Here is a 24,771-nt window from a genome sequence, read left to right as displayed (position 1 = left end):
TTTTTTGTTAGCCTAAATAAAATGCATAAAAATAAGTTACATTTAATATATATGAGTTCATCTTTAAGATCATGTTCACAATGACAAACTAGAGAAATCTGAAGAATTTATTTTTTAAATTTTTTTTTCGTTTTCGTTCCGTTACTGAGAATTTTGCATTTGAATTTCGTGTTGGAATTTCATATTGTTAAACATAGTATTTTTATGCATTTATGCATATTTAAATGCTGTTAGCAATTTCTTAAATCACATCCGACTGTTTCTGCTTAATGGAGTCCTTGCCATCCGTTCAATCTGTCCAATCCTTACGCCCTCGCCCATCATCCAGCCTGCCCACCGATCAGATTTAAGTTCTTAGTAGTTTGTCTTGTGCCTGGGTTACGAACTGCAATTCACTTCTTCGTCTTACGGCGCTTTGCAGTTGGCGTCGCAAAATTCTATTTGTTGGGCAGCTCCGGCGGACAGTCCGGTTGATTGGAGGGATGGGCCGCCCGGAAGGCCGGATTGCTCTCCAGTTCGCGGTCGATGCGCAGTATGATGGGATAGGGACGCAAGTCCACGTGGAATCTGCAACATCGACGTGTTAGTAAATAGTTCAATATCACAATTACTCAAAACTAAAACCTTTTCTATGATTTCTTTCTAGTCTTCAAACAGTGTATATATGTATGTTGATAAGCATCAAGTTTCTACACGAAATATATTCCAGTTTTTAGAACGAAACTTTAAAAAAAGTAATATTTCTACTGCAGATAGTATAAAAGTCAGAACAGGCTGGATAAGTCGACTATGTTACAGAAGCACAATCGAAAATCAAAGGAAAAACCAATTATAAATTTGTTGTTATAAAATTTATACCAGTGTAGTATGAGATACTATTTCAGAACAACTGGTTCAATTTTATAAAAATACCATATAGCTGCCATTAGAGCCATCGAATAATTTATCGGAAAATCGACATAGCTTAAATGCTTATAAATATAAAAATTTTGTCGACATAAAGAATATTTAATTTTTTAAGACCTACAAAAGTATGGGCATTCGTGTTGCCAAACTTTGTTTCTTTTTCCTCCTTATAATATTTTTAGGCCAGTCACTAGCTCATTTCACCATACTCACCTTCGGGCGTTGAAAACCTGAGGTACTAGGCAGCAGTCGGCCATGGAGATCTCGTCGCCCACGCAGTACTTGCCGGCGGAGGTGGAGAGAGCCTTCTCCACCGCCCGGAAGCCACGTGTGATCCAGTGCTGGGCCCACTCCTTCTTCTTCTCCTCGCCCACGTGGATGAGCACGATGAGGTTCTGCAGGGGCTGGATGCCCGAGCAGATAATCTCGACGATTTCGCGGACCTTGGCCCTCTTGTGGACATCCTGCGGGAGGAGGGGTCGCTGGGGGCGGGTCTCCTCCAGGTAGTGCATTATGGCCACCGACTCGATGAGGGTGTGTCCATCTGGTTAAATGGATAAAAATTAAGTACTCTTAGAAAAATGTTACCTTAATGTAACCATCTTGCAAATTAGCTAAGGTTATTTAAGTAATTTTTCAGTTTCAGTCAAAATAATAGTACTGGTAGTAGTAGTTGTACCTATGTTATGCGGAGTTTTATATTTGCACAATTTAGTTTAAAGTGTTAGCTTCACGAAAATATAAAAAAGTTTTCCAAAAGTAGCTTTAAAACAATTTTAGATAGCTAAGTTGAACAAAAACTTTAGGCCATTTTAGGTCAATAGTTCCTTGAATAAACGAATTTAACCAAAGATTTTTTTTCGTAGGGAATTATATTTCTAGAGGCACCACTTACCAATCTGTAAGGCAGGCACCTGCTCCATGGGATTCACCTCGCGATACTCATTGCAATGCTGCTCGCCGCCGGATTTGATCAGACTGATCGGCTTGATGTCGTAGGGTATCTCCTTCAAATTCATCGCAATGCGCACGCGCCAGGAGCACGAGCTGCGCCAATACGAGTAGAGTACTGGCTGTGAGTCGGAGGAGGGATTGGAATTGGAATTGGAATTGGGATTAGTAGACATTTTAGCACAACTGACCGGAGCCGAATGGCATGACGGGCCCACCAACTCTATTACGAAATCTATTTATTCTAATTTTAAGAGGCACACATGGCACAGAACAGGTTGCCGCCGTTGATAACGAGTTGGTTGGAGATGGAGGCACAACAAGCGGTTCGCCTAGTCAAACTGGTTTAATCATTTGCATTTAGTGCTGTTTTTTTCTGTTTGCTCCCCCTGATAAACTAGAGCTCTCAATTACGCACTTATCGCGGGTCTATTCACAGATAACAGATATTTTCTCAAAACGTTTGTCGACTGCAGCTACTATATATACCCACATGATTCATGGTGTCCAGACAGGAGCAACGCCAGCGACAGACTGACAAAAAGCACGGCGGCAAGTTCGTCTTGCACCAAAAATAGCGCCCGACAACAGCTGCAGAGCAACAGTGGAGAGCTTCGGGGCGAAAGGGGAGGACCCTGCTCTAGAGGACGAGCCCTAAAATGATATACACACCAGCTGGCTGTTCCGTTTCGGCCTGGCCAATCAACTTGGTAGAGCCTATCGATGTATGTTGTACCGGTGTACCACCCACACGGCATGGCATACTCGGAAAGCATAATGAGTTCCCTAAAAGTTCATTGAACCCATGGGAAAGTAAGGACGATGGGGTCCGAGTTCCGAGTTCGGAGTTCGGAGCTGCCCGTTTGCGAGTTCCGAGTTCCCGAGTCCCGAACTGTGTCGCACCCCAAGGTCGGCTAGGGGCATTAACCTTAATCAAGTTGTCGTTGTCGTGGTCGTCGTCCTGAGTCTGAAACGCGAAGGCAGCGCCAAGGACACAGGACCCCTGCTCAAGAGAAAATTGGCTCAGAAATTTCGCCAGAGGGTGTGCTTTTTTAGGGGTTGTTTGTTGAGTTGGAGTTTGAGTCAAAAGCCTGGACCAGGGTTGTCGCGTATTTGCAAAATAAAGCATTGTTTGGCTTGGGTTAAGAGCCAGCTCAAGAGATGCGTTTTATTGTTGATCAAGAATAGTGTACTTAAGGCTTAAGGTACGATCTACCTCAATTTTTTAAAATTTTTTTAGTCATAATAAGTGCATCTGTCCCAAAAGAGTTTCTAAATTGTTTTATACTTAATTTAAGCAATGTATTTGGTCTCTTTTTACTATTCTAATTTGACTTCCTAGAGAGAACATTTAATAAAAATATAGTTTGTTTAAATGCACATGTCTAGCGTTGAGAGATTTTGAATTGTTTTGAATTTAAGCAATGTGTATGATTTTTTTCTAATCTTTTTACACATCCCATAACTATTATTTTTGCGAACTTTTTGCCGCCTGACAACCCTGTTGGCCAAACTTTGGCAGCGTGTACGCGAGGGAGGAAAGCTGGCCGAGTGCGCAGAATCTAATTGCAGAATCGGTGATTGCGGGGATGAGTGCGGCCCAGACCAACACTGAAGTCAGAGATTGCTGGCCACGGCGTGGTATGAGTGATATTGCGGGAATGGATTTTCACCCAAATGCCAAACAAGGCGCCAATGACGCTGGATGGGATTCACTTACCTTCGCTATGGCCGATAAAGACATAGCGTTGTGATGGTACTTTGAGTAGTTCATTTTAAAGCCGTTCAGTGCAGACGCACAACCCCGATGTTGAGTAAAAAAGGTGAAGGTAACGATCCGAGCCGGTTATCGGAAGGCGGCAATGGCAATTACTCCAAGAGTATATGGCGTATATCCCTCACAGTTCGATCTTGCGAATATATATCACACCAAAACACCATCCACTGATTGCCGAAAATATATGGCTTATCCTGCTTGATTTGCAGCCGCTCAAATGCACTCAAAACCTCACACTGAATCGGCTTGGGAAAGCACTAAGGCAAAAGATAGCGACTAGCGACAGGATATGAAGCCAGGACGCAACTGAGCACACTGAACTAAATAAACGAGTGCGAAAGCGAAAGCAAAAGCGAACGCAAAAAGGACAATGACAAACGCCAACAACAATGCCATTTTGAGTGTGTGTGAGGGGAAGGACGTCAGCCAAAGGGAGAGAGAAAAACATAGAGAGAGAGAGAGAGAGCAGTGCAGCGGGAAAAAAAGGAGAACCCTACACAAAAGCTCTGAGGATTGTGTCTTAGCTAAACTTACAAGATATCAAAATGACAGGGGGCCTAAATTACTTGGGGTACAGTAGACACGCGTGTTGTTGATTTGATTTTCGTTATTTTAAATTATTTATTGTTATTAAGCCATTATGACAATGTAACTTTAAAATTTCAGTTTCAGTGACTTTTCTTTTAATAAATTCATCAGATTTTGCGAATTTTGGCTAAAAACCTTTCCAACAATAAATAAAACAGCTTTGATTAGTTACGACCACCACTTTATTTTCATTTTGTGTTTTTGTAAGTTTAGTTCGTTTTCATTAAGTTTGCTCAAATCATGTTCGATTAAATTACAAGTGCTTAAACCTAAAAGTATGTATGTACGTATGTATGGACTAAAATAGTTAACAGAGTTTGGCAATCAGATACAGATAGTCAAAACGAGTTCAATAAAAACCATTGTACAACCGAAAACAACAACAGGAAATTGAATAAGTTATATAATATTAATTACATTTTTGGTTTTTCAGTATTCGTTTTTTTTCGTTTGTCATGTTTGTGACCCAGTTTAGGCCAGCTACAATTAGTAGAAATGCAACAATGTGTAAAGCGGATTTAAAAATAGCCGCCACAACCAATAGAATATCACACCAAAAATGGCAGAGTACAACAGATCCAACAGAGAAATTGTAATCAGTGAGTGTGGAGTGTGTAGAGTGTACAGTGTACAGTGTACAGTGTCGATGAGGAGAAAACGTGTTTGTTGAGGGACGCGGACCTAACTAGCTTGGTAGGATTGGTAGGGGACAGGATCCAGGACTCTGGGAATCCAGGACCCGTCCCGCCAAGAGGTTCGTGCCTGTACAATGTGCTCTCGCTTGGGTGTCCGGGGCGTGGGCGTTGGGTACAACATTCATAAAGTTTATCTACCTCGGCGCTACCTAAAGTTGTCGTTGTCGTTTTGCTAGCTAACAAAAGTAACTGTGTATATATATGTATAAAATTACCAACAAATTCATAAATTATTGTTGTAATACGTTTAGAAAATAGTGTCCATATATGTCATATATCATCATGCTGTCACATCCCACTTATAACCTAATGCGTTTAGAAGAATTGACTACTATTAAATGGCAAAAGTGTGCCATAGTTTCTCTTTTTTGTAGAGTTTACTTTTGTAATTACATACACTTCACATACACATGCAATACACAATAATCATTGTAATTGTAATTACGTTAAATGTAACTGGTAACATCATGCTAAATACAGTATTCCTTCATTTTATAGACAGTTTCCTTCTCAGTGTGCTAAAGTCCCCAAGAACCACCGCCTTCCATTACAGTTATCAGAGATTTGACTTCTAGCAAATACGTAATTTTTTAAAAATTATTTGGAGGGAATATTCATGATTTTTTGTTTTTTTAAATATCGCTTACACGGATAATTTCTTATCAAAGTGTGTGTGTAATGTTCAGAAAATATTTCACTTATCCATTGCATCGTTTGTGAGATTGTAAGTCTGGTTAACACAATCAATGATGGTAAACGAACGTTAAGGAAATACATTATAAGTGACGTTATTATTAAATATTATTAGGTACCAAAAAGTGTAAAGCAAGATAGAAGTAATACTGCATTTAAATAAAAGCATGTAAAATTGTTTAAAACTATTTTTGATCATCAGTTTACAACCATGAAAACATTTACTCTTATTATGTACATATGTAGATGCACCATAAAATATTCGTTCTTATCAGAATATTAGTATTAGCACTGTATAAATACATTTTTTTTCTATTTGTTTATGCCGTAATCGGGTGTGTAGGTGTGGGTGTCTGCGAGTTAAATAGGTATTACAAGCTAAGTACAATTTACGATCAACAAGAGGTTACAGCATCTCAACTAAATGCCATAAAGTAACAGTTTGCTTCTTTATAAAAGTGTTTTTCATTGCATATTACAGTTAAAACTTACATCGTAGATTTGTGTAGTTATTTGTATATGGTACTTAATCATAGCAGGGCCGATCTGCCCGATCGATTTTCCATCGGAAATCGGGCATTTCGATAATACTGAGCGGTAAAGTTTGTCTCGCAATACATCGCGTCTTTAATTATTGGCACAGAAACGAAGGTTTTATGGAATGCGTCCACAGTAATATCTCGTAATTTCGTATTGTTTTGTTACTCGTCAGTCTAAATACTCTGAGATTCCACATTGAAAGCAAAGATTCCAGAGAAGTGCCTCACAGAAGATCCTGTAAATACTGCGATGACGCTTAAAATGTCCTCTTACTTGGCTAAACAGGAATGCAAACATGCACAGGACTATGTATACATATATATATATTTTTTTTTTTGATTTTTTGAATGGATTTCTCAATTCGGTTTAAATAAAATTGATATGTCTAATAGCTATTATCAATCGTTTTCAATTTCAAATGGTTTTTTGTATTGTATTTCGAAGTAATTCTGTTGCGTTTCTAATTTTAATATTCGGTATGACATTTATGGGAGTATGATTTACAAAATGCAACAATCTAATGACTTCGAATTGGAATGCAAATTGTATATACTGATGATTCGAGTGAATTCGACGTTTGAGCTAGAATTAGTTTTGCTTTTTGAGGAAGCTGGAGCCGCTTGGACCGCCATCTATATACAGATTATTATTTTCAAATACGTATTTGTATTGCATAAATACAGTTTATCTTTACATTCGCTTAATGAACAATCACAACGCAGAGTATTCGAATAAAGTGAGTGAGGCGGAGTTCTTACAGATGATTCCGGAAATTATCGCTTGAAAACAAGTGTCACAGATTGTCCTTTACTATTTTGTTTGTTATTGGTTTAACTAGGAAATATAGTAGATAAATAAAAAGGCAAGACGATCGTGTGAAAAATGAAACAGTTGAAATCATTTAATTGGTAAACGATAAACATTTTGGCACAGAAAATGAAACTTAAAATAAACTATAAATAAATTAGGTGATAGTAGATATATCTACTGCATTTGACTAGACGTTCGAGCAGTTGCTTAACCTTACATTTATCCTTTCTCTGTCTTTACGAAACTTTTTTGAAAAGCAACAAATTGCACACACATGTCAACTTATAGGCTAGCGTTTAGTCTAGATTTGAACACTTACTTAAGGATAAACACTCATTTGTGGATACTTCATTTAATAATACTTAAGACTTACGCTTGAAGGCATTTGAGCATAGAACAGAATCAAACAGAAACGGAAATGGAAATGAAAAATAAAGACTTTTGAGGGGAAAACGCACACAACAAAGGATGGCCATTACAGATTGAAAGGGTATTCGTAGGTATTCGGTTTTGTATTTGTACGCGAGAAAGTCTTTAAAGTTTAAACGGCTCTGAAGGCCCACAACAAACAGTTTTCGAAGGTGCTTTATGGTGGGCTGCTGTAGCTGTATTTGCTTTTTATGTATATCTGCTTACGCTTATTGTATATAACACCGAAAAATATGCAAGAATTATGTCGTCCGTCAACTTATTCTATGACTATTGGTTACTAATGCTATTGCGAACACAAGGCCAGGGAAAGTAAATAGTGGGTTTCAATAGATGGTGATTTGTATATCTCCCATTTCATTTACAGCACCTGATTTTTCTGTAGTACTATAACTGGCGATTACAACCATAAGAATTGCTAATAGTTCCCATCTTCCAAATTTCTGTCCGAATCTGCGGGATTTGTGAGTGGCGGAGAGGAGTGGAAAGGGGCGGAAGGTATTAGACTAAACGTGAGTTTTTCATTTGGTTTTGCTTTTTGGGTTACACTAAACTAGATTAAGTTACGCCATTGTCAATATAACATACCACCCGGCGGCATTTGGCCTCAAAAACGTTGAATCAATTGATCAATTTGTTGTAGTTGTAGTACATTAGCTCACTGTCCAAATGGAAAACGTGTGATTCTTGTTGTTGTTCAAATTACTGGCAGATTTACTGTTGTACCATTTAATTTAATATATGCTTGTATATAATAACTATGTATACCCTAGGCCTATATAAAACTGCACTGTGTGTGTTTGAGTGTGAGTGTGTGTGTGTGTGTGTTTTGTTGGAGTTCAAAGTTCGAATTTTAAACCCTCGTTGTCTGTCTGTATTTGTGGGGTGGGGTTGGGATAAGGGGATCTAGAATTACAAATAGATTAATGTCTTTTATGCGTTTTGGAGGAATTTGAAAGATATCCTTCCTTATCGGTTAATTTGCTAGACTCTTATTTACAGTGTATCTTACAACCTACAACTTTCGCGTTAAAAGTAAAGTTAAAACTTTTTTCAACTTCCATTTACAGTGGGTGTGCATTGAATTTTGTTCACGTTCACGTTTAGCTAAAATCGTTTTTGATCTCACTCAATATCACTTGATTTCACTAGATTTTCTCTTGGGTTTTCGGTATCTCTAAGCCATAGTTCAATAGTTTAGGTTCGTAGGTAGTAGGTAAGTACAATCTAGGTAAAACTTCGTTAAAACTAGAACAACAATCATATATCGCATACATCGTACACCTAGGTATGTAATTATATATCAAGTATGTATATATAGAGATTCTCTTAAGTCCTACACATTTATCGCCCTAGTAAAGTATCAGTGTAGTGTGTTGCAACTATGTACGAGTATTTAAGTAGAAAAACTTGTAGTTAACAGTAATTATGCACTAGTATTTATCATAGATCGGGATTTCGCCTTAGCTTTAACCATAGTTTTGGTATAGTTTTTAGAGTTCATCTACAGTCGAGTCGAGCAGAATAAACGCCTACTATATAAAAAACGGTAGGTATACATTTACATTTACATATTCGTATTCCGTACTCCGTATTTCGTATTTCGTAACATAAATATTGCACTTGCCTACAATATAGTCAATAACAATTCAATTTGAACTTGTACCAATCTTTGGCTAGACTTACAAACTAGTGCGAGTCGCAGTGTCTTCTACTTAAGGGATAGATCTAGAAGTGATTGATAGAGAGAGATAGTAGGGTAGAGATAGATAGAGATAGACCTAGTGAAGAAATGCCTTTAACTACTACGTACATTATGACATTGATTTTTAGACTCAAATTCGTCTAAGCATAAATTCTAACAGTGGTAAACAATGCTTGCTGCTTGCTTAATGCGATTGTCAATCGATTTTTGTTGGTTTATTGATCCGTATCCATCCATTTCGATCCAATCCGATCCGATCCATTTCCTACGACGGTGTGGTGATGGTTGATGAGGCGATGGTGGCCAATCCTGTGCCCGTCTGGTGGTTCAGCTGGTGTTTTTGATCTGACTCCTGTACGCGGTGCGTCTTCATATGCGCACTGCGACTCTTCACCTTATTGAAGACCCTGACAAAAGAGAAAAGAGCAGAGTGCGGGGAACCATGAGAACACATAGGACTGGATTGGATCCTCGATTTCGATCACTACTAGATCTAGAATGCAGACTAGGCGGATTAATTGGACATTTAGATATAAATGGAGCACATAGAGTACATATCGTATAGCACATGCATAGGTAATATAGCTGGGTATAGAGAGTCATGCTGATACACGAAATAGACTTTTTCAATCTTTTGTTCACTTCTTCTTACTTAGCCTTGTGTGGAGTTTAAATTTGCTTTGTTGTTATAAATAACTATGGAAAATAGAGAGTTTATGTTTAAGAATACATAAAAAATACCAAATAAAATTGTGATTAAATACACATATATATAAGGGAAACGGAAGAGCTGAAAGTCTGGTGTGAGCTTGAATGATACAGTCTCTGTCGGATTTTGTGGTTTTGGTGTTTTTTAGATTTTCAAAATGTTTGTATATGTAATATCGCTCACTGTTTGGCAAAAATATTATTATTTAGTATAAAAATAACTAAAACAATAAATATTTCATTTATCAAAATCTGTTTTTATGATTAAAAATAATTATATATTTTTATAATTATAATTATAATAATTTTTAATATATTACGCTGTTTATTTAGCTATTGTGTTGTTTATTTAATGAATTGGTCGCAATTCTAAATTCTAATTTTTTTTCCCTTATTTTTCTTTTGTTGTTTTTTTTTTGTGTTTTTTTTTAAATTTTTTGTTTGTTTCGTTTTGTTTAATTTAATTTATTTTCCTTTCTTTTCTTTTTTTATTTTGTTATTTTCTTTTCCTTGATTAATTTAATTTTTTTTTTTTGCAAAAATATAGACTTTGTTCCATTAAATTGTTTAATTGACAATTCCAGCTAATTCAATAAACAAATGATGGATTGAAAAGGGTTTGTTTAGAGGTGATATATCAAAATGGCCCGTGGCTTTTTAAAATTATTTACAAAAGTTGTTAAATGCAGAGGCATTTGGCCTTGTGAGTGAGATTATCGAAAACAAATTACAATAATACACGAAATTAGAGAACAGAGACCAAGTGAATGAAGTGTGAGAACGAAAGAGGGATATCGGAATGAACCAAAAGTGAGATCGGAAGACCAAGGACCTCTCTACTTACCGAGAATTTTGAAGAGCAGCACGCTTTCTTGAGGACTTGTGGAGCTGGTATCAGTTACGGTTACGTCTATTTGCGAGTTGTGACTCTTCGCTTTAAAATTGCAATTTCGATTTATTGATTGTATTCGTTATTCGATTTTTGGTTTGATTTGATATTGGGGTTTCGCATCATGGAACAATACAATACAACAACAATAACAACAGTTAATATGGCTTGACGAAAACGCTAACTAAATGGCATAGAAGTCGGAAACTGACATACGAATGAAACTAAAAACTGACAAGAGGTATCATCTACTTAAACTCAAGATTTAGAAAGAAGTAGAAAGAGGGGGTAGCGATAATAAAACTCAAAACGTACAACCGATGATGACAACTTAAGCGTTTTGTTTGATAAACAGTAAGTACAGTAAACTCAATATCTATTAACCAAGAACTCGTATGCGGCATACGATACAGAAGTTATTTTACGGTACAGCGTGCGTTTACGATCTCAATTCAAGTCAATTACGGGCACTCAAATCACTTGCGGATTTTTCAATTTTCATACGATTTTCACGTGAGTTTTTTGGGTGTTCTTGGAAATTGCTTTGGGGGAATCTTACTTGCCGCACACCTTGCAGGGGAACTCGCCCTCCTTGGCAATTGGTAAAGTAGCTGATTCCAATTTGGGCGTGGCCGAAAGCGCAGACGATGTTGCTGTCGTGGCATTCGCATTGGTATTACAGTTGTTGCTGCCGTTTTGACTCATGTTGCCGGCGTGTGTTGCTGCTGCTGGTGTAGTATTGCTGGTTAAGTTGCTGTTGCTGCTGCAGTTGTTGCTAGAGAGCGTTGCACATGCGTAGGTGTTGCTACTGCTGTTGTTGCTGCTGGAATTGGCACTAATTGCCGCTACATGTTGCATGTTGCTGCTGCTACTGCTGTTGGTGTTGCTGCTGCTGCTGTTGTTCGTGATGCTGCTGGCACTGCGGCCATAAGCGTGTATGCGAACATGGCCGTGCAGCGCCGCTTTCGAACTGAAGCTCTATACGTTTGGCGCGCAGGCAGGGATTGGTAAGATTTTTTGGTTTGATTTTCGAGCATTATGTACAAGAAAGAAAGTAAACAGAAAGAGCCAGTGAGGTGAGGTGGTAGGGCCTTAGCATTTGGGCTTGGTCTGGATCTGCAATTCATGCTAGGGCTTTGGGGGCATGCTGCTGCTGCTGAGATCCTAAAACTTACCGCTGAACAGTCCGCAATCTCGCAGACATAGGGCTTCTCCACCGCTGGAGCAATCACGACCACTGGTTCCATCTTCAAATGCGACACCTTGTAGTCCACGCACAGCTTCTTCCAGAAGTAGTACATTTGCACACATTCGCCTGAGGTCTTTGTCTGCAACTAAAAATTAATATGATTAATTAATTTTTCTCTCAAATTAAAAAAAAGTTTTAAAAACGATTGCATTTAAATTATTTCAAAGTATTAGTTAAAGGAAACTTTCTTCAAACCCATTTTAAAAAGTTTAGGTGGCGCCATCTGCCGGAGTACAGCTAACAATCTCTTAAAAATATTCTGTGACGTCATAATTAAAATTTCCTAATAACTTGTAAAATAATGGTTCGATTTGTAAAGTTTCTGGTGTGTCGATAGATATCGACCTCATAAACATATAGTGCCACATTTTCATGTATCAAAGTGACCTGAAAAAGTTCCGCCATTTATGGGCATTACTAGTATCTCAATGTAACTCTACGAGTAAAGGGTATAAAAATTGATTGCAGTCTAAGACCTACCTCACTGGCAATCTTGCCAAAGTCCTTGCCGTGCTTCTCCAATCCTCGCAAGAACTGCTCCAGCTCATAGGCGGTCCACTTCATCTGGAAGGCGCCGGATTGCGTTTGGAGCAGGGTGAGAACCGCTGCAGCCGAGTTTCCCTTGGCCTTGAGCAGCGTCTGGAGGGCCACCTCCTCGGAATGACTGCCCATGGGCACGGCCGATGACTTGCTGAGATCAATGTAGCGCATCAGGATCTTGTCGTCCTCCTGCACCTCGGGATTCCACATGAGCTCGGCACTTAGTGGCTCCCGACTGGCTTCCTCCAACGGCCGGCAGCTGGGTATTTGCGCTTGGTAGGTCGAGCCGAGATTGACCTTGGACTCGTCGGAAAAGTCCACCAGACCCACCGAATCGCCAAAGTCATCGTCGAAGGCATCGAACAGATTCTGTCCCAGTTGCTTGCGCACATTGCAGTACAGCCCAGTGCCCTTGCGATCCGGATTCAGGATGGGTGCCGGTGTGTAATGGGTGCGCGACGGCTTGCGCAGCTTGGAGCGATGCGGCGACAGGGTGTGGAACTTGGAGAACTTGTGCGTCTCCTGGGGGGCATTGGACCGCAGGCGTCGCTTCAGTATGGAATTGGTTTGATTCGACAGCGGCTGCAGATTGGCCACACTCGGCGGATTGGGCAGGGGTTTGCTAACCATGGTTGTTGTGGTATTGCCGCAGGCGAACAGCAGGCCCGACCCATCGATTTGTCCTTGATTGGCGTTCATTTGTGGGCAATCGGTGGTGAGCAGGGTTTCGTTGCCCCCGGCGGTGGTGTTCTGAGCAGAAGTGGTGGCCCCACCATAGAGCAGTGGTGGCAGCAGGCTGTTGAGGGGCTGCATCCCCTGGCTGTTGTCCATAAACTGGGTTTGGCTGGTGACTTGAGCAAATCCATGACCACCCACTAGGGGCAACATGAAGTCACCCTGCTGCTGCTGCTGCTGCTGCTGACCCACCGCTGTTTCCGTTTGATTGAGTGCACTGATACAAGAAATGGAACAGTACAAATAAATTAATGGCTGTTGAATTCAAAATTGTATATATTTCTAAAAGAATTAGGCGACCTTTGCGAATCAAATTAAAAACTTACTATTACATAAAAAAATTAAAATTTTTTGTTTAAAGACAATTTGCCGCATCCGAAACTGTCGCTTTCGAAATCTATTTTAAGTTGTAGAATAAATAAAAATTGTTTAGATAAGCAACCCATACTAAAAATAAAGGATGTGCAAAAACGCACATAAATATAATTTGCTTTGTTTTCAGATTTTAAATCATTTTCAACAAAAATATTTTAATGAAAATTTAAAGAACCCTAATCAAAGCGAAAATTACTTTATGTAATTCTTGGATTTACTATGTTTTTACCTGTGCGGTTGCTGTGACTGCAGCAACTGCTGTTGTTGTTGCTGCTGTTGCTGTGGTTGTTCCTGCTGCGATTGTGGTTGCTGCTGCTGTTGTTGCTCTTGTTGCTGCTGCTGCTGCTGGTAGATGTTTCCGTTGCTTTGATCCAGTGGCTGCTGCATAGCCATCTGCTGCCTCTGCTGGCCAAATTCTCGCGGAGAAGAGGAGAGCAGGGGGTCCTCCGAGTTCGGCATCATCTGAGATTGCAGTCCCAAGCCGGGCAAGTAATAGAGATCGATAATATTCTCGCCCTGCTGCTCACTGCTCAGCTGGAGTTGCATGTTCTCGTCGGGCAGGACTTCCCTGAGGACCTGCTTAACGTCCTCCGCCGAACCAATGCCGCTGGTGAAGAAGGATTCCGAGAGCGGGGAGGTGGCGTTCCGCGAGTCATTGAGGAACTCCTGATCCTCGTCCAGAAACGACAGATTCGTCTCTGCAAACTCCCTTAGATCACATTCGGTGTCGTCGTCTGTGCCATTTAGCAAGTCCTCCACTTTGATGGAAGGATCGAAGCTGCTCTCCTCCAGCACTGACTTCAGCTTGAGGATCTTTTCGTTGTCGTGCTCGTTCAGCTGCTCAATGGTGCCCTCATCGCCCTCGTCCGTTTTGAAGTAGATGTGCGAGAAGTCCGTCTTATCGCCGAAAAACGTATTGCTGGCATCCACAAACTGAGCAGCTGCATCCTCGATGAAGGGCGAACTCTGGGCCATGTTCTCGTGACTCGACGGCGGAGTGGGATAAGCAAGGGGCGAGTGGAGTGGCGATGCCAGGACACCACCACCACCACCACAACCACCACTACGCATGCTGGCTATCGCCTGGATCTGCGAGCTGTTCTGCATGATCAGCTCCTTGGAATGGAATTGCTGGAAGGTGGGCAACGGCGTGGTATTTGCGGACTGGCAATTCACCTGCTCCGGCTCCAGCTTGACCAACTGGGTGTGGGCACTATCGCCCGCCTCACTTAGCATGGCAAAATCCTCGGAATGTTCACTCTTGATCTCCTCGTCGTTGAGCAGCTCCATGGAGTCCACCGTCTGCAGCAGCATCTCGGTGTCCGAGACGTTGTACACCTCGGCATCGTCGAAGAGATCGGTGCCATCGCTGCTGGTGTAGGTCACCGTGTAGACTCCACCCCCTCCACTGGTTATTACACTTCCAGTACTGGATCCTCCTGCCACTCCTCCTCCTGAGATCTCCTGGTTGGGTGCAATGGTCAGGGCGAGTGGTGTGCCATCGGCCAGCGAAAGATTGCTCTGGTTACTCTTGACCAAATTGGCAAGACTGCTCAGCTTGCTCTTGGTGGACACCACCTGGACATCGGAGGGTATGATCACGGTGCGGTTGTTGTTGGTGATGATCTGTCGACTGGTCAGCTCGCTGACGGCCCCCATGGCACTTGTACCAGTCCCACTCGAGGTCATCATTATGCCAGACTGGGGCTGCGATTGGGTCGCCTTCTTCGAGGTCACCGCAATGCGAGTGCCCCGTTTCAGCAACTCTATAAGTGTGGAATCCTTGGGATCCGTATTCGTGGCCGTGGAAATGCCACTGATGGTGCCTCCTGCCTTCAACGCTGTCAGAGCACTCATTGTCGTGGTGGTGGGCACATTGTTGGTGGTTATGGTGATCGTATTGGTGCCACTGCCCAGATTGAGCGTCTTCGCCTGACCCTTCTGACCCCCGCTGAAGATCTCGATGCTCTGCGGCAGGCCAATCTGCTGGATGCTCAACCCATTGCTACTCTTAATAGTTGTTGCCGCCGGCAGAACCGCCGTGGTGGTGCCCGTGCTGGTGGTCATCGTCTGGGTGTGACTGCTGGTGCTCGGGTTCTTCGGGTTGAGGAAGCTCTCCAGGTCGCTGATCGATCGACGCAGCGTGGTGGTGGTGCCACTGCTGTGCGGTGGTGCAGGAACCACAAAGGACCCCTAAAAGAGAGGCTTATTAGAGTTTTTTTTTTACAAAATCAGATAGATAGAGATGAAATAGGATAAGCATAAAAGCTTTAAAAAGCATTAAAACAAAATTCTAAATTTAGGTTCAGGAAGACCGATTTTGTGTTGTTTTTAAGTCCTAAAGAAGACGGGGTAGGATAGTTAGCTATGCGAAGTGAAGGTTTTGGTGACCCCGTTATAAAGGATTTTTAAAGTCGTAAATTAGATGGGTTAACTAATGGTTCGTTCAGACCCTGATAATGGGAACTCCGTTACTAAGGATTTTTATGAAATGGGGAAACTATTTCTGTTTTAAAAGCATACGACTGAAATTACAATTCTAGTAGAGATAGGTACGCGAATTTTAGGATTTCGCTGATTCCTACGTTTAGGATTTCAGAAGTTTTGAAGACTTAAAATATAATTCTATAAATAGTGTTTGGGACCAATACTAAATTATATCGATTAACGTTTTAATAACAACTAAAATAAATCTTTGGATAGGTAATTAGGCATAATTAATATTTTGTTGACCCCGATTTTTCGATTTTACCTGCCAACCCACCTTAGTCATGTCCTTGCGCTTGCTGATGATCTTCTCCTCGATGAGGGCGCGCACTCCGATGCTGGCCGTCTGCAGCGGCGGACCACTGGAGTCCTTCTTCTCGCTGCGCTTCGTTTCCGGGTCCTTCTTGTAGTAGCCGCCATGTAGACGCATGTGCCCATTGAGGGCGGGTATGTTTTTGAACTTACGGTGGCAGAGATTGCACTCGACGGGCTTGTCGAGCTTGACGATGTTGAGCAGGTGGGGATTCATGTTGCCCACTATCTGCGGACTCAGCTCCTCCTCCTTGACGAGTTCCACGGGCGAGTTGGCGGAGGAGGGAGCCACCACCAGATCGGAGTTGTCCTCTACGGTGACGGTCACATTTTGGGCACTGTTCAGCTGCGAAGAGAGGTGATGTGGTTACTTGATTTTATATGTACTCAAAACAAAACTTAGTTCAATCTTAATATTCAAGATTTATAATTGAATTCCGTTTCGAATAAAAAAGGTTTATTATTATTAATATAGTATTTTTCGATTGTTATAGGTCCGGAAGGTTGAAGTAATCCAAAGCAGGATTGAAATTGTTGATACCTTAAACGTATATTGTCAAACGTATCTGCTCTTGTCCCCAAAACAGGTAAATCAGACACTTTATAAAAGTTCTAAAATGGAAATGAAATTATGAAATCTAATTCCATCCCGTTTAAATTGATGTTTTTTCTATTGTGAGTTTTGTGAAGTTAAACCCCAATTACCAATTGCATATTCCAGGTGCGCGGTCTGTTCTGCGATGGCGAGGAGTTGGTGTTGATCTTGTAGGAGCTGACACTGGTGGGCGAGGAGACGGTGACCTGGGCACTTGTCTGCTTCGTCTGCTGCATAATCTTGCTGATCAAGTCCAACTGTTCGCGGGTCAAGCCCTCGCCCTCGAGACTCATGCCATCACTTAGCGTTATGGTGGGCGAACTAGCGGCTATCATCGAACCGCCAGATGGAGAGGCGGCCATGGAAATGGAACCAGATAAAGATACCGGTCCCGATCCCGATCCCGAACTTGAACTTGAACCCGAACCCGAACCCGCTGAGGAAAGCGACGAGCTGGAGGCCGTGGAGGAGGCGTTCGAGGAGGTCGAGGTGGTGGGCGACAGCAGGGTGACGCCCGTCTTGATGGGCAGATTCATGGCCTTGATTTGTTCGTCGGACAGGGCAATGCCAGTGGCCGCATCCACCACCGAGCTGCCCGTGGAAATGTAGGTGCGGATGCAAGTGGCTCCGTCCGGGGAACTGGCATCCCCGCTGGCCGTTGCCGGCGAAAGACTCAGCGAACTGGTGGCCACACCACTGGCACTACTACTGCTCGTACCGCTTGAGTTGGCGGTGGGCGAAAGTGATTGGCTGGTGGGAGTGGGCGTGGCTGCCCCACCCGCATGGTGATTCTCCGAGTGGCGCCTCAGGGATCTCGCATCGCAGTAGGACTTGCCACAGCCATCCGCCTTACACTCGTAAGGCTTCTTGTTCCGATGAGTCATCATGTGTCCGTTTCTAAGGGAAAAGATTAAATAGAACTTAGTGGCTTTAACCGATCAACTTATCACTACACTTAAAAAACACTTCAAAATCAAAACGACCTAACATGTAGTAGTGGTAAGTAGTGGATCTTTTATTCAATTAAAATGTTTGGCGTTGGCATGAAACATTTTTGTAAAAAAAATGATATGTTAATAAGTTTTTAACCGTCCGCTGGTCTAAAAAGTATAAGAAATAGGTACCTTCATTATAGGAATAATGTCTAAAAATCTCTCAGGGTTGTGTTTCATTTTACATGGCCTTGGCGCCATGATAAGTTTTTTTTTCCATATTTTTGATAGACTTCTGCTGATTTTGACATTTTAAAACACATTATTCCCAATACGTTTTTAGGTCATTTAAATTTTTGGGTGTTTTCTGAGTGCAGTTAGTGCGCCTTATTTACTTACAAGTGATCTTGCCGCTTGAATGCCTTCGAGCAGAGCGCACAGATGTATTTCCGCTCGTCGCTGTGCGTCAGTTTGTGCTTGGCCAGTGCCGAGGCATTTCCAAAGATCTTGCAACAAATCTATAAAAAGTTTGGTAGGAGAAGAACATAGGAGAAATGTAATTAGCGCTGGCTGTCGGCTGCCCTCTAGATAATTGAAAGCGCGGCGGCCGTCGTCCGAACATTTTAATGAGCCACATTGCGTATACGTTATGTTGGTGTGTTTTTTTTTGTTTTGTTTTTGGCGGCCACCTTATACCGCATGCTAATTACGACCGAGCGAATTTTGAAACCAAAAGTGGGTGAAAGCGGCCAAAAGCTAGGCCACATTCATGCCTTAAACTATCTGCAGGAACACGTGTGTCTGCTTGTTTGATTGCCTGCGGCAGGAATGAAGTGCCCCGATGCTAACCTAACATCTCTACATCCGCAGTATCGTAAAACGCGTCATAAAATGTACTTTACCGCCTTCCTCTCAACAAGATGGCAAAAAAAAAGAAATAATTGAGGGCTTCGCCCCTTTAAGCGGCTGTCAGTTTTATTGACCGACGTCGAGACGTGTTGAATGCCTATGGCCAGAGCTGTTTCAAAAATCAGCGGGTGAGTTTCCTCAGTGGAAATTTTCACACGGCGAGAAGCGATCTAAATTCAGCTTTCGCTTATCAATATGGAGAACTAGGAAAAAAACTAGGATTAATTTAAATTTATTTCAAATATATCTGACATGCCCTTTAATTGAAAATTATTTTTTATTTTTTTAATTCGGTTTTCTGGAACCCAGTTAAAAAAGCTCTTTCTTAAGAAACTTTTCTTTTCAATGGTATTAAGTTAAATATAATAGTACTTCCATATTTCTTTTTAGTTTAGAACCAAAAAATTCTAATTCATCTAGAATTTCTATACATAAATTGATTACAAAAACTTTTCTTGTATATAATGATTATAAAGGTAAATATCCTTTTCTTGAGATTACTCTTCTTTAATTTCTTGTATCCAATATTAAAAACGATCTAGTTAAGCATTCTTGGCTAAGTGCAACAAATGCGATGAAAGACTTCGTTGGAAATGATTTTTAGCCTTTGATATTCTTCCCACAATTCCCGAAATATCAATTCTGCCAAACTAGACGGGTTCTTCGCTCAATAAGCGCTGTGTGTAAACACAACCGACTACGGCTATAATATTAGTTCCAAGTGGCCAAGTCCGGCGGACTTTACCGAGCAGAAGGGGAAAAGTGTGGGCAGCACTTTCTGAAGAGCTGTGTGCGTTTCACCTGCCACTCGAACGAGACGACCTTAATGTCTGTTTATAAATATTGCACGACCGTCTGCACGACATGTTGGCTCAGAATGAGCGGCGATAAATTGGCGATTAGGCCACGGATATATGTGGCTATGGGTAAAGCCAGAGTACTTGCAGCTGGCACTAAGGATGTTTTATTTTGAAAAGAAAAGTCCCATATGATGCATTGGGCAAAAAGTGGCTTTCAATATTGCAAATAGCGCTCTCAATGAGCAAATAATAATAATAACTTGTTGGACACATTAAAAGAGAATTTTTACAATGATAAAAAAGCGTAGTAGTCCCAGTATTTCAAACTCAATTAAAATATTTATCGTTTCGATTTAGTTAAATATTAAAGTTTTGTTTGACATTTAACTTGATTATTTTCGAACTAGACTCAGGTGTCAGAAATATTTAATTTAAATTAAAACCATATACAACTTAAATAACTGTAGGTTACTTAAAAAATGTCTGAGTTTTTTTTCTCTATTCCTTTTTTTATCAGTGTACAAATAACATTACGATATAGTTATACAGATATTTTATGATTTTTTCCTACCTGACACTGCTGCGGTCCGTGACGCGTTGGTGAGGATAATTTGGGCCGGTTTTTTCGCGGCGCCTCGACGCTGATGATACCGCTGATGCCGCTGGCGGTACCGCTACCGTTTGTGACTGCCGCCGCCGCTGAGCTCAGTCCTCCGGCGGGAACATGCCGTCCGGTGCCCTTGAAACTCAGACTGTGAACACCGCCGCTGCTGCTGTTGCTGTCGTTGCTGTTGCTGCTGTTGCTGCTGCTGCTGTTGCTGCCGACACTGATGCTGCTGCCCACGGAGGAGGCGGTACTGAAGTTGCTACTATTACTGCAGTTGCTGTTGTTATTGTGGTGCTGATTGAGTAAACTGGAGGCGCTGCTCGTGCTGCTGTTGCTCATAATCTGCGCCAATGTGGTGACATTGGTGACCGTGTTGCTGCAGCTGCTGCTGCGAATCAAGCAGTTCTTGATGTACGAGGTATTGATTTTGCTTGAATTGGTACCAATGCCCGAACTCGTGGAGGTGCTAACCGATTGCACACTGCGCCTGGTTATCGTTATTTTGTTGGGATTATTCAGATGATTGCTGCTGGCCGACTTGGCCGAGCTATTGCTTGAAGTTGCTGCTGTGATTGAGTTGTTGTTCTTGAGAGCTGGAAGATCAAGAGAAATTGGTAAAAACACCTTGAAAGGGGGGACCTTCGGGTAATTTCTGCAGTTCCTCAGGTCATTTCTTTATTCTGTATTCAGTTGTGTAACATTTTTGAAAACATTTGTATTAACTTCTACGTATGAGCACTTGTTAAAGTGTGCCACAAAACTAAGAGGTATAAAACGTGTGGTCAATAACACATTACTCCACTTTGTAATATTATATTAATCACATTTTTAATACATTATTTGTATTTAACGTGTCTTCTTTTTGTATATTGTGTGTCTCCTAACTAAGACTTAATTTTTAAGAGATCCTTGGGCTTAATTTTGAAATATTCTTTAAAAGTAAAAGGCTTTTAATAAATTTCTATTTATATAACGTAGTGTTACCAAAAAAATTTTAGCTATCTAGATCATTTGATCATTTGGTATTTACCAAAAAAAGCTGGTCGGTATGTGATCTTCTGAATAAATGTAATGGCAAAAATGTAGTTTACTTACAGGCTGTTTGAATGGTGCCCAAGACATCTGCCAACATTTCCGGATCCGGATAGCCGATGGTCAGCGCATTTTCTAGCGTCGACGCTGGCGCACTTGAAGCGCCATTCGGTGACGTTGTCGCTGATGGTGGGGCTGCTGTTTTCGTGGCCGTGGCTGTCTCCAAGGCACTTGCATCCCGCAGTTGCAGAGTCACGGATCCTTCGGTGCCCACGGATGCGCTGCACATCAACACGCGCGGCGCGCTGCTTAAAGTCGTCAATGGCAGGTGGATGCTTTTGGGTACCTGCGGTAAAGGTAAGGATGCATAATGCAGAACGGCATCTCAATGGCTGATAATTCATCTGTGTCAATGTCGGTGTGTTTTTGTGTGTTTGTTTAAGGGGGTGGGGGTAAAAAGACACACCCGAAATTGCTGCCAAAAGGCACGACAGCAATGGCTGTCAGGCGAGATTAGTCGAGATTATTGATAATTCACCACAACTGTCGCGTAATGGACGACGCTTCGCATTATTAATTGCATTTAAATGCATTTCACTCTAAATGGGACAAGTTGGACTACTGCGCCACGCCCCCCAAGCGATACATACATTTTTTATAATTTAAAATGTTTTGGTTTCTAACTAAAATTTAAAACTAATAAATTTGAAAATTTTTTTTAAGTCAACTATTTACTTATTAGATTATTATATTCGTGGTAATAACAAACATGAACAAATTTGTTGTTTTACTTGTTAAATATTTTCTACTTCAATAAATCCTAAGTTCAGTTGTTCATTTCGAAAACATACATTTTTTATGCTATAGAAATCATAGAATTGCTTATCATTATTGATAAACAGCAACAACATAAATCATTTACTTTTAAACTGCTTAGTAGTATAATAAATTTCTTAATTTAAGGTTTAACAAGTCTTTACTTGTTTAAAAATAGGTACGTCCTACAAAGAATTATCCCTTAATATAAAATAAAAAATGCACTTACTTTAAAAATCCTAAGCGGTATAATAAATTTCTTAATTTTAGGCTAAGTAGTTTTGGTGAGTGCAGGACCTCGTTGCATTTGGCACTCGTAAAACAATGGTGTACTTTAGTCAGAAATTTTTCGCCTCATATTGTTGGCAGACCCGCGACATATATTAATTTAAATGCCAAACAAGTGCAACCATAAATTGGCCAAAGAGAGGGGAATCGGGTAGCAGGGTAGTCAATTGTTAGATGAGGCAATTAATGCTTTATAAACCGCAACCGATGCCCAATTAATGTGGCCTGCAATTGCCCATAACCACAAAACAAAACGCGAGTGAAAATAAATAAAAGGCCAGAGCATTAATTTCCGAAAGTGCCTGCGACGCTGACCGCAGTGGAAAAACAAAACAAAAAACTCAGTGAGTAGTACGAAAAACCAGAACGAAGACACTGCGACTGGCATAAATTCGTTTCGGACGCATACAATTTCACGTTAAATAAATAAACAGCAATTTTATTATTGTTTAAGTTGTGGGCAAAATGAACAAGACGGGGCTAGCCAAATGAAAAAATTCCCTCAATGAACCAAACTGGAACTGGAAATGGAGCCACAAGTGGCACGCCCCCGCATTAATGTTCACGGCAAAAGACAAATTGTTTATTTAAACATGCCAGTTGCCAGTGCGGCTATGAGATATATATGGGCAGGGGCTATTAGAAGAAGTAAATTAGATTTATGTTTATCAATTGTTGTGATAACCTTGTCGCTGCTTTGGAATGCTTAGAATAATCAAAGGCGAAATGATTTCTGGGAGGATAAATAAACTGCCTTTAATGGTATGCCTCCTGTCTACCAATCAAATTGAATCATAAATTATATTTACGCCAAATCAATTCAGGTATCAAGTAATTATATGTTTGCTCTCTTGCACAAGCGAAAAGATTTATGAGAAAATACGCATGTCTGGCTGGCAAAGGCTGTCACATCTGAAAGTCAGAGAGGGGTGTACTATATCCTGTTACGAATTGCCCATTCTCCTAAAAAATTGGATGGGTGGGCATATTTTTACGGCGTGATTCACATGTCAATCAAATGTCAATGTCACTCCAACAAAAATGCATGAATGAATGTCCATGTTGCAGGAGAAGTTTGGTTTTGGCGCTGCCAAAATCATATTTCCATTGCAGCCAGACTTGTGAAGCACTTTGATGGCCAGATTTGAATTTGGCAAGATCCCGGTTCTTGTCCGTTCATTCTACCGATATGTTAATGAAAATTTCGAGATGATGTCAGCGTAAAATTGAATATGCTGGGCGGCAATTTGTCATCGGGCTTTTCTCTCTTTTTTTCTATTGCTTATTAGTAAAATGAGCTGAAACACATGTTTGTGCAAGGGCCGAAAAGAAAAGCCGCCGTCGTCATCATCAACAACAGATTCATCATCGGGTAACTCGGTCATATGGCCCCAAATCTGTCCGCTTTCCTGTGTTCCTTAATTTTAAATTTTTATTTATGTTCAGGCCTTCAAAGACACGGGTATCAGCTGGCGTTCTACATGCCGTATGCGTAATATCACAAGTTTAATCATTTAAGAATGGATTTTTAAACGGTTTATGACATTAACATTATTGTCTACGCCAGTGTGTTAATTATGAAAATTTATGGATAGTACACCAAGAGGAAATATTGTAGAGTTTTATACAATTAAGGAATATACATTATTTAATATCGATTTAAATTCGGATGTGAATTGTTACATTATATTCTGAATATTAACGAAATAAATCTATTATTTTGTTTAATCAATATTTTTTTTAATCATTTCCGTGTTTACTCTTTACAGTGTATTTAATTCTTTTGTGTGTGAAATGGTAAAAATATCTCAGCGGACAATAAGTTATTACAAAGGTATCACTTGACGTTTGACAATAAATACTACTAAAAGTTTGAAACTTTGAAAACTTTGCCTAGAGGTAGTAAACTTTATAAATATTAAATTTTCAGAAATAAAACATTGTTGGGATATGTCAGATACAAATTGCGTGAATGTAAATATTAACATATATGGGAATAAGGCCATAAATTATGTTACATTTTTACATTCATAATTGTTATTTCTGCTGACGTTGATTTACTTTTTATTGGCACTGTTTTTTCTTTAGATGTCGATTGGCGCGTACTTACCGTATTTATGGCAGCCATCGTCGCAATTGACGCCGTCGATGAGGTTCTTGTTGTTGTTGATGTTGTTGTTGTTGGTGCTTGTACTGGTTGTTGTTGTTGTAGTTGTGGTGGTAGTGGTGGTGGTGATGATGGGGATACAAAATCAAAAATCTGAAAAAAGTTGTTGTATGATTGAACATATTCGAATTCGTAGCTGCTTCTCTTATTTTCATTTCTTTCGTTTTATTTCGATTTTTTTTTGGGTGACATAAAAACGTGAAGTGGAACCAAAGAGCAAACAAATGTCAAAATTT

At 40.6% G+C, this 24,771-nt stretch overlaps 2 protein-coding genes across 12 annotated transcripts in view; both read right to left on the bottom strand.

Moving 5' to 3' along the window:
- Window positions 1-32: 32 nt before the first annotated feature.
- LOC128266120 (probable maleylacetoacetate isomerase 2) lies at window positions 33-3,959 on the bottom strand. 2 transcript variants are annotated; one of them, XM_053002401.1, is made up of 4 exons: window positions 3,578-3,959; window positions 1,802-1,979; window positions 1,120-1,450; window positions 33-567 (listed from the first exon to the last, which is right to left on the bottom strand). In XM_053002401.1, exons 1-4 carry the CDS (start codon window positions 3,629-3,631, stop codon window positions 438-440), a joined length of 693 nt encoding a protein of 230 aa, XP_052858361.1. In that variant the 5' UTR covers window positions 3,632-3,959; the 3' UTR covers window positions 33-437. The 2 variants fall into 2 exon arrangements, with proteins under 2 accessions (XP_052858361.1, XP_052858362.1); XM_053002402.1 differs by lacking the exon at window positions 3,578-3,959 and adding an exon at window positions 2,351-2,926.
- Window positions 3,960-4,381: 422 nt separating this feature from the next.
- The window catches only part of LOC128261082 (mucin-5AC), a 38,352-nt gene continuing 17,962 nt past the window's right edge, over window positions 4,382-24,771 (bottom strand). For 2 of the 10 annotated variants that reach the window (XM_052994655.1, XM_052994573.1), the window contains exons 3-12: window positions 21,328-21,610; window positions 20,197-20,825; window positions 18,316-18,434; window positions 17,095-17,881; window positions 16,355-16,735; window positions 13,820-15,783; window positions 12,421-13,432; window positions 11,867-12,025; window positions 11,251-11,669; window positions 4,382-9,501 (exon numbers count right to left, since the gene is read on the bottom strand). In XM_052994655.1, the coding sequence (XP_052850615.1) occupies window positions 9,360-9,501; window positions 11,251-11,669; window positions 11,867-12,025; window positions 12,421-13,432; window positions 13,820-15,783; window positions 16,355-16,735; window positions 17,095-17,881; window positions 18,316-18,434; window positions 20,197-20,825; window positions 21,328-21,553 (5,838 nt within the window). In that variant the 5' untranslated portion in view covers window positions 21,554-21,610 and the 3' untranslated portion in view covers window positions 4,382-9,359. Of the gene's footprint in view, window positions 9,502-10,646; window positions 10,737-11,250; window positions 11,670-11,866; window positions 12,026-12,416; window positions 13,433-13,819; window positions 15,784-16,354; window positions 16,736-17,094; window positions 17,882-18,315; window positions 18,435-20,196; window positions 20,826-21,327; window positions 21,611-24,478; window positions 24,629-24,771 lie in introns of those variants that run through there. The other 8 variants (XR_008268235.1, XR_008268244.1, XM_052994901.1 and 5 more) reach the window with 8 other exon arrangements.

Source organism: Drosophila gunungcola, chromosome 3R, assembly GCF_025200985.1.
Source record: "Drosophila gunungcola strain Sukarami chromosome 3R, Dgunungcola_SK_2, whole genome shotgun sequence".
NCBI classification, from domain to species: Eukaryota; Metazoa; Arthropoda; class Insecta; order Diptera; family Drosophilidae; genus Drosophila; species Drosophila gunungcola.
The sequence above is the reverse complement of the archived record's forward strand: the minus strand, read 5'-3'. Positions and strand labels throughout refer to the sequence as shown.

Coding starts and splice junctions, on each gene's coding strand:
- LOC128266120 (XM_053002401.1), bottom strand. CDS start 3,631: ATGAACTACTCAAAGTACCATCACAACGCTATGTCTTTATCGGCCATA. Junction 1,980..3,577: donor CTTTATCGGCCATAGCGAAG/GTAAGTGAATCC, acceptor TCCGACTCACAG/CCAGTACTCTACTCGTATTG. Junction 568..1,119: donor CAGGTTTTCAACGCCCGAAG/GTGAGTATGGTG, acceptor TCGATGTTGCAG/ATTCCACGTGGACTTGCGTC.